The following is a 9105-nucleotide window of genomic DNA, read 5'->3' as shown; positions in this document are numbered from 1 at the left end:
AGAAACTCCTTCCTACAGTTGAAGCTAAATCACAGATTTTAAAAGAAAATTTAAACGGGAGACCGCGGATAATATAGGAAATAGCGCCCCCTTCACTTCCGGAGTGCAATGGTCCCATTTCCAAATAAGGTAAGAGGCTGGCAGTGGTCCGTCTCTTACCACTGTACAATATTTTGCAACAAGTAAATTAAGTCTAATGTTCGGTCTATGTAAGCTAAAATGAGACACACATATATATATATAGACATATGCTGCCACCCCTGAAAACATCCCTGCCCCCCTCTTGCCACCCCATAGATATTTTTCTAGATCCGCCCCTGAAAACAACAGAATTTAACAAGAGTATTTGCTTCCTGCAGTCGCCTCAGTTAAAGCCTTCATACATAGTCACTTTCACGCCTTCATCCAGTTCACTACATTCATGTCATCACAGCAGTGACATCACAGCCGCCCTCTCAGGGCTCCATTTATCTGTAGCTGATGGGTCCCGCCCACCCCCCAGGCCACGCTGTCTGTGCTGCTGGATCACCTCAGCCTGGTCGCATCCTTCAGCTCCTTCAACCGGATGACGCACCAGAATCTGGCGGTCTGTTTTGGCCCGGTTCTCCTCACCCCAACCCAGGAGGCCCGCCGGGCGGCTGGCCGGGGAGGCCGGGGCAAGACCCTCTGTCCTGGGGAGGAGATGGCCAATGCAGTGGACTTCAAGCGGCACATCGAGGCCTTGCACTACCTGCTGCAGCTCTGGCCAGGTGAGCTGAGCCGACCCACTGCTACTGCACTCACAGCATTCACCTTTCACAATCTTCACATTCCCCGTGTTCCTCCTTAGTGCCGATCAACCGAGTGCCAGAAGACGACCCCTCCCCTCCACGCTCCCCCTCCATTGCCCGGCACCTCCAGGTTGAACCACGCCCGCAGCACCGCCCAYTGTGGCTTCCCGGCGCTGACGGCGTGGTGTCCCGTCGGGAGCGTGGCGGACCAGCTCGATTGGAGAGCCCTCCCCCCGTCAACCGGTACGCCGGGGATTGGACCGTCTGCGGGCCGGACCTGCCGGCAGAGGATGAAGCCGACTACGACGAGGTGGCGGGAAGTGAGAGCGAAGGAGGTAAAACTCTGACCACAGGGCGGCTCGGACTTCAGGTTCGGCTGGAGACTTCGTGTCACTCTCTGCTCCGTGTTTCAGGCAGCAGAGAGGAAGAGGAGGAGGAAGAGCAGAAGGAGGCTTGGCCGTCCGGAGCCTCAGGAGGAGGCCACTTCATAGACGACTTCATGGACTTTGATGCTCCATTCAACTGTCGCCTCAGCCTGAAGGACTTCGACATCCTGATCCACGACCTGGACCGTGAGCTGGCCAAGCAGATCAACATCTGCYTGTAGGTGGGAAGTGTAGGGGTTCATCACCTCGTCTGGTCCAAAACCCAGATCGGGCCATCAGGGGTTGGTGAGTCCAGAAGCAATTGGATCGCTTCTAGATTACTTTTGTGAAAGTGAAGGAATTTTCTGTAGTTAAGTTTCTTTTTGCACGTTTGAAGTCAAAACGCTCCACTGCTGAAGATATGCTGCCCCCCCAGGKTCACTGCTCTGCTGCCCCCTGCTGCTTAGGGAGGTGAACTACAGCTGATGTTAGGGTCTGGAGATGCTGAAGGGTTTTGCCGTCTTGAGGACAGTGGGGAGGGGGCAGGGTTCATCGTTTATCGGTACAGGTTTAGTCACTGTGAGAACGTTCTCGGTCCTACTTGATGTTCCTGGCAGTATTATTATTTTGTTTTGCACGCGCCCAGTAAGCACTTGTGATTTTTTTATCAGTATGTTTGTAAACAAATGATGTAACCAAAGATTTAAAGCACAGCTGCCTGTTTTTTCATTCCAAAAACAAATAATAAACACTATTGATATTATTTGAATTTCTGACTAAATGTTTTATTTTAGATGGAAATATGATGCAACTATCAACAGGTTCTGATGAAACTTTCTGATAATAAACATCAGATCTTTATTGTATTTTTAGTTTTTCAGTTTGTCTTTATAATCCAACTGAGATGTGAACACATTTCAAAACTATAAAACCAAAATTCAACTGCAGTTTATTTAAAYATGGACAGGAATGTTACATGGCAAAACATTTTATTTCTAAAGTATGTTTAAGAAATAATAATCACATCATGAGTTAACCTTCAGGAAGGATCTGAACAGAATCCAACCTCAAGCCGAGACAACGAGCGAAACCACAAACTTAATGATTATAGTTGATCAGTCATCAACCAGCTCATCCTCCTCTTCCTAGGGGGGAGGAATGGCTTTACTGTGTTGTTCAATGACTGATTTTTTTTAATGACAGTGATTTTGTTAAACCTTCCTCTGTGACTGACGTCACAGCGACCTTTGACCCTTTCCGGTCTTGTTTCGGAACCGTCCTCTTCCAGCCGCTAACGGTCTCATCCCGGATAATCCTGCCGTCTAAGCCCCGCTTTTGTCGGTTGTTTTCACTCCTGCTGCTCCGGTGGCGGTGAGAAGGACGTGAYCCGTTCAAATTGCCTCACCGACGCTTCCTATTGGAGGAACAAGGAAGCGGCTGACGTCTCTGAGCTCTGATTGGTCAGTCTGTTCTCCGTGCGCGGGTGACAGGGGGCGTGCCGAGGGGCGTGCACGGCAGAAAGATGGCTGAAAGGAGAGAGAGAAACAGTAAATAAAGTCTAAAACCTGTCAGAAGGTCGAAGAACCGAGAGCAGAACCGAAGCTGGACCTGCTGCGGCCCAAGGCTGCCGGAATTCACCGGGAGCTGCCGGAAAATACCGAACCGAACTTCTCCATGAAACGCAGCAGGTGAGACAGAAATGTATCTGCGCAACATCAGCGAGCGCGCGCGCGCACAGAGGCAGAAGCTGGAGGTCCAGTTCATCATCCGGAACCGAACCATCGGGTTGGTGAGGTCAAAACCAGTCAGGAGGTTCTGGATTTCTGGTTGCTTCGGAACCAGAATCTTAGCTGGACCARAGGGAACAGGGGATATCTATCGGTTCCGACCCGGTTCGACTCGGACCGGGTCATCGATCAAACTTTATTTTTAGAGAAGTTTTCAGACACATGATGATGATGATGATCAATAATTATATTGACAATGTAAGAGAGGATTTAAAGATGAAATTCGTGGATGGATGGTTCTGGAAGTTCCAGTTCATCAGATCTATAATCAATAGAGTTCATTGAACAGCCAACTGATGACACCTGGACGCGATCGATCATCCAAATAATTGATTATTGATCCATATATTTAAGCTCACTGGAGCTATGCAGTTGGGTCAGGGAGGCTTTGGTTCTGATCCAACTCCAGTGCTCAGCTCCACACCTCAGCTGTTTGGTCCACCAGAACCATCAAAACCACCAATAAACCTGTTCAACCAGCCAATCAATGCACAGATGAGTCAGCTGTGCACTTCCTGCTTTTGGAGCAGTCTCAGTCCGCTTGGCGTTCACATTAGAACCACATCAGAGGTCACTTCCACCAACCCAGACTGAGGTTGGTAGGAGGACCAGAGTTCACTGTTTGATCCACATCAGAGTTGGATTAGGGTTCACACCAAACCGCTTTCCAGGCAACTGGAGTTCGATGAAAACAGGACTGGTGTGATAAGTCAGAGTTCCCATCAGCAGCAGGGACCAGGTAGTGGAGAATAGTAGGAGAACACGGCATGGCTGGTTCTCCATGTTGTCTAACAGGTTGTCGTTCTGTCCTCAAGACTCCATTTCCCATCATGCCTGTGGACATGGCCATCAGGATCTGCCTCGCAAGCTCTCCTCCACTTCGCTCCTTCCTCAGTAACCATGACTATCAGTATGTGCCAGCGGCTGCGAGGCCGAGCTGCCGCTCGCTGCGACCGTGCCTGTCCTCAGGATGCTGCGACTCCGTCTCCATGGAGACATCCACCTCTGCACCAAGGAAGAACCCAAGAAAGAGCGTGGCATTCGCGGACTCCCAAGGTCTGGCGCTCACCACCATCTATGTCTTTACCGAAGATGACCCATTGGCTGAGCTGCAGTTCCACCTGACAGAGCTGGAGGGCGCCGCTGAGGCACTGGACCTGGAGGTCAAAGGTAAAAAGCAGCCAACCAGTGATGAGTCGATGCAGATGTTCTGCAATCTCTTCTTCAGTTAGGGTCTGAGAACCATTTGATTCCGGATCAATTTAAATACCAGGCAAACCAATTGGAGCCACCTGGAACGGCCCGGTTTCCAGGTGGYTCCAGTTGGTTCCAACTTGTTCCAGTTGATCCTGGTTTTGTTCCAGTTGGTTGTAACTGGTTTCAGTTGGTTCCAGTTGAACAGTTTGAACCTGACCTGGATTAGAACCTGTTGTAATTCCCACTTTGATCTCTGGTTTTGCTCTGCTTCTAGACTCAGCAGAATCGGGTTCTGGCCTGGTTCTGGAYTTCACGCCACCAGCTGCAGACTATCTAGACCTGAGGAACCGGCTCAAAGCCCAGCAGGTGTGTCTGGAGACCTGTTCGGTGCAAGACCACCTTCTCTCCGGTACCGTCCAGGTCCGGAACATCTTCTTTGAGAAGTCCGTCTCAGTTCGGATCACGTTTGATTCCTGGAGCTCGTTCCAGGATGTCTGGTGCCGCTACCTGAACAACGTCTATGGCTGCCCTGACATCGACACCTTCACCTTCTCCGTCCCCCTCCCTCCGGACCTGGTTCCATCCAGCCGAGTAGAGTTCTGCATCCGGTACCAGACAAAAGACCAGGTCCACTGGGACAACAACCTGGGAAACAACTACCGGCTGGTGATGGCGGACCYGACTGGCCGTCCGGACCAGGCCTCTGCCAGGAGCCCAGGGCGGGACGTTCCGAAGGATGGCGGCAGACAGAAGACGGATAAGATGGACTATGACCCGTTTGGAAGTCCCAGAACATCTTCGGGGATCTTCCCTGAGTGGCAGAGCTGGGGCCGGGTGGAGACCRGTGCCCCCTACTGGTGAGGAGGGACGCTTCTGACTGATTTTTATCAGGCAGAGATTCTCCAGAACCAACCAGATCTCAACCCATCCCAGGGGAGCCTCTGCTGTCCTCACAGAGTCACAACTGAACCAGAACCGCTGAAGGAACCTGCTCCAGAGACGCACCAAAGCCAAACCGGATCCAAATATCTCCAAACCAGAATCTCAGGAAGAGTCCGGGTCCAGGACCAGCGTTGAATTCTCYGAGCAACAATGRAGAGGCTCCTTGGAGAACTGGACCTTCTGAAATGTGCAAGCCGAACCTTCAACAGAACCTCAGTCAGGTTCAAAGGTCCAGAAGTCCAGAGCTTARAACTCCTCAAACCTGAAACGGACCTCAGATCCTCAGCACTTAATGGCGGTTCTGAACCAAGACCCAAAGATCCATCCAGCTTTGTTCTCGTCTTATGGACCTTCTGAGACCCAACCGGTCTTTATGGGCTCAGGGTTCTTTGAGACCATCTTTGTTTTTTCATCATTATGACCAGAACCGGTTCCACAGATGCCGGACCCACTCCAGAACCAGCTTCTGYAGTTTTATCAAACGCTTTGGACCCTTGATGGCGTTCAGTACCAGGAGTCCGTCCCCAGTGCACATGTTGAGTTTTAGCTGGTCCTCAAAATGTTCTGGTATTGGTTCCTGTTTCCATGGTGACCTGCAGGTCCATTTTTCCCATAGAGAAACTTTACGATTGGACTGAGGTTCTGACCCATCTGGACTTGAACTAAAGGGAGAATTACTGTGTCAGAACCAGAACATCACAGAAAGTTTTCTGTCTGTAGATGCTGAGACGTTCCAATGGCCCCTGAAGGCCTCGTGCTGCGTTCAGATGTAACTGTAACAGTATGGTGACTTAATGTTGCTTCCTGCTGTAACAGGAAATGATGTAACTATGAGGACTGACTGATCCTTTTGTGTTTGACCTTTAAGAGTAAAAGTTTAATAAAGTTAACTGCTTTTATTTCCTCGAATAAATATTGATTTAAAAACAACACAATCTAAGAGTGAGTTGACTGGTTAACCGACCAGCTGGTTAACCAGCTGGTTAACCGACCAGCTGGTTAACCGACCAGCTGGTTAACCAGTCAGGCTTCAGCTCACCAACCCTTCTACAGCCCAGTGAACTAACCAGTTACCTTGGTAACCAGCTTCCCAATCACAGGTTCCACCTGTTGGATTTTTGGACTCTGAGCAGAACCAGCAGTSTGCCGGTCAGAGCCACCGGAACCAGTCAGGTTCTGTTGGGATCAATYGTTAGAATCGGGTAGGTTCCGACCCGGTCCATTCGTCTGATTGATCAGGGTTCTGTTATGGGTTGGTACTTCATCCYGAGCCCTTGGCCCAGTCTGAGCTGTGATTAGGTCAGCAGTTGAAGAACCGCTGATCCGTTTATCCAGAACTGCCTCAGACCAGTGAATTCTATGGTTCCTGATGGGAATATGGGTCTAAATACAGGTTTCCATGGCAACTCAATGCTGTTGGAATGACATCAGAGGAGGAAGACCATGAAGAAGAGGGGTCTGACCCRAGTTCTGGAAGCTTGACCCGGTTCTGGGGGCCTGAACCAGGCTCTGATCTCCAGAACCAAACTAGTGGAGATCAGCAGAACCAGAACCATTGGCGCCGCAGCAGAACAGCGGCTGATCCAACCAGCAGATTAACGTTTTAATCCTGCTGGGCTCTGACCTTTGACCCCTAATCCTGTCTCTACTTTCAGATCCCAGTTACATAACAGAGTGGCCCGGTCCGGCCCGGCCCGGCCTGTCAGCGGTCGGCAGAAATGCCGCCCTGCCTTTATGGAAGAATCTGGTCCTGAAGGTCACATGAACTGGTCCAGCTGCTGGTTCTGGTCAGAACCGGCTCAGAACAGGCTGAGCTACTGGATCAGAACCGGCAGCTGATCGACCGAGCTCCTGCAGGCCCATCAGACGCTCAGATTTCGGATTTTAGAGGGAGCCTCAAACGCCTCCTGTGGTTCTGCCAGCCTGTCTGAATGGACCAATCAGGTTCTACTGTTTTACTGAGAGAGTTCTAGAAGAACTCGGTGAGTTGTTCAGAACCAACAGATCTGACTGYCTCTGGTTCTGACCCGTGAAGTTCTGTAGAACCTCCTGTTTGCCATCCTGATGGTTCTAGTTCCAGTTGAAGCTGATTGGGGTCATCYTGAGCCATTGCTGCAGTCATGATGCTACAAGCTTCTGCTGCTATTTCAACCGCTAACTTTTGGTTTTCTCTCCATAGAAGCTCCACCTGATCTGGTGCTCTGATTGGCTGATTCCTTCCTGGAGGCGGAGCATCACCTGATCCTGCTGCTAACTTTTTACTTTCATTAGAAACTTCTCAGTTCTTCTGCTCTGACTTCTCAAACCTCCAGTCGGCCTCTGGTACCGAACSCTGTTCTGGTTCTGGTTCTGGTTCTGCTAGAGGTTTCTTCCTGTTAAASAGGAGTTTTTCCTCTCTGATGTGGATCAGAACTTTCTGTGCTGATACCGTCCATCTGAAAACGTATTTTAAGGTTCTGCTGGTACTTAAAGTTCTTCACTTCACTACCATTATGACGTTGGTCTCTGCTGTTTGAAGTGTGTTGGACTCCGGCCAACCCGCGTTAAGGATCGAGCGATGAGGAAAACGTCACACGGTCACGTGACGCGACGCGCCGCTTCATATTTGGCTCTATGGCCGCTGAACTTCCGGTGCGGCCGGGGCAGCGTGTAGGTGAGTTGATCTCAGGTGAAGCAGCTGATGGGTCAGAACCTGAACCCACGTTCGGAAAGGGACGGGATAATMTAACMACATTTTAAATTAGAATATTATTTTTAATCAGAACATTTTGATGACTGAAATGTTGATTAATTGTTGGAAACCTAAAAGTCCAGCAGAATAAAACCCAGTTTCCTGCAAGTGAAGCAGCTTCGGCGGCTTCCTCTTCCGGTTCTGGTTCCGTTGGATTTGACCTTTACTGAAAAGATTTGAGTCGAGGTTCTAGAGAACCGCCAGYCTGTCTGGTMCCGAACCCTCATGAAGATGATCTCAAACATGTCGGGAGGTTTGGTTCTGTTCTYGGTTCCGTGGTTCCGGTYCGACAGCGTCAGCCTGCGGGGGTTCTGGTCGCCCACGCGGTGTCAGCAGATTTTCTCCACAGATGAACTTTGGTTCGTTTCTTCTTCAAGCCGCTGAAGTCAGAAAATACCCAACAATGAAAGAGGAAACAGTTGGTCCAAGTCAAATAAACGGCTTCAGTTCTCAGCATTTTATTAAATGAMGTTCATCCAAATTAATTTATCACTTTCAACTTGATAAATGTMTTTTTAACTTCAGTCACTTGTTGTAAACTTAAGTAATTTACTGAACTTGGATGAGCTATTCTTGTTTTTCAGTGAAGGAGCAACAGAGTTTCATCTGAGCCTTTGCTGTAGAACCGGGGGTCCAAAGTGGGTCCTGGTTCAACACACCTGCATCCAGTGATGCATCCAGTGATGGACCTGCTGAGGAGGTTCAACTGTCACCATGGAGGGACTAAAACATGCAGGATGCCGAGGAACCAGGACCCACTTTGGACCCCCCAGTTCTGGACCTTGGACCAGAACAAACCTCCTCCAATCTTCCAGTCTGGGTTGGAACAGAAACGGCCTTAGTGAGGGTTTTTAAATGACAACTTTTTAGCAAATGGCTCCGGTCACTTTGTGATCCTTTTGTCGCTGCGCCTTTGACCTTTGACCTGGCCTACAACGCTGTTGACCACAGAACCCTTTTATTGCTGTCGGGGATACAGGAGCAGCCATGACGGTTTGACACTGTGTGTTAATGTTAGCCATGTTTTTCCACTTCAGCATGCGGCGCTCTGCAGGGCTCCGTCCTGGAGCCACTTTTATTTTCATCAGACCTGCTTCAGCTGGACTCTGTTCTAAGGGTCTTTTCACGGTTAAATCTTTTAAAACTAATYCAGATAAAGTTCTTTTTTTAATTAGTTTTAAAGTTATTTTTTTCATTATTCCAGTTMATTTTGTTCTGATTTGTTTCCAAGATTATCATTAGATATCTATATTCATTTGTGTATCATCATTAGTAACTGCCATCACTGAAAGAATAATTTATGATTATTATTC

At 49.2% G+C, this 9105-nt stretch overlaps 2 protein-coding genes across 5 annotated transcripts in view; both read left to right on the top strand.

The window, feature by feature from the left end:
• Positions 1-1904, top strand: part of syde1 (synapse defective Rho GTPase homolog 1) — a 24051-nt gene extending 22147 nt beyond the window's left edge. Inside the window, exons 14-16 of the mRNA XM_017303461.1 lie at positions 503-749; positions 830-1105; positions 1184-1904. Of these exons, the coding sequence (XP_017158950.1) occupies positions 503-749; positions 830-1105; positions 1184-1377 (717 nt within the window). The 3' untranslated portion in view covers positions 1378-1904. The remainder of the gene's footprint in view (positions 1-502; positions 750-829; positions 1106-1183) is intronic.
• Positions 1905-2401: 497 nt separating this feature from the next.
• The window catches only part of LOC103460746 (rac GTPase-activating protein 1), a 16633-nt gene continuing 9929 nt past the window's right edge, over positions 2402-9105 (top strand). The window contains exon 1 of one of the 4 annotated variants that reach the window (XM_008403049.2): positions 2402-2823. In XM_008403049.2, coding sequence (XP_008401271.1) covers positions 2810-2823 — 14 coding nt within the window. In that variant the 5' untranslated portion in view covers positions 2402-2809. Of the gene's footprint in view, positions 2824-7578; positions 7715-7803; positions 8152-9105 lie in introns of those variants that run through there. The other 3 variants (XM_008403050.2, XM_008403048.2, XM_008403047.2) reach the window with 3 other exon arrangements.

Source organism: Poecilia reticulata, unplaced genomic scaffold (genome assembly GCF_000633615.1).
Source record: "Poecilia reticulata strain Guanapo unplaced genomic scaffold, Guppy_female_1.0+MT scaffold_282, whole genome shotgun sequence".
In the NCBI taxonomy this organism is placed as follows: domain Eukaryota; kingdom Metazoa; phylum Chordata; class Actinopteri; order Cyprinodontiformes; family Poeciliidae; genus Poecilia; species Poecilia reticulata.
The sequence above is the reverse complement of the archived record's forward strand: the minus strand, read 5'-3'. Positions and strand labels throughout refer to the sequence as shown.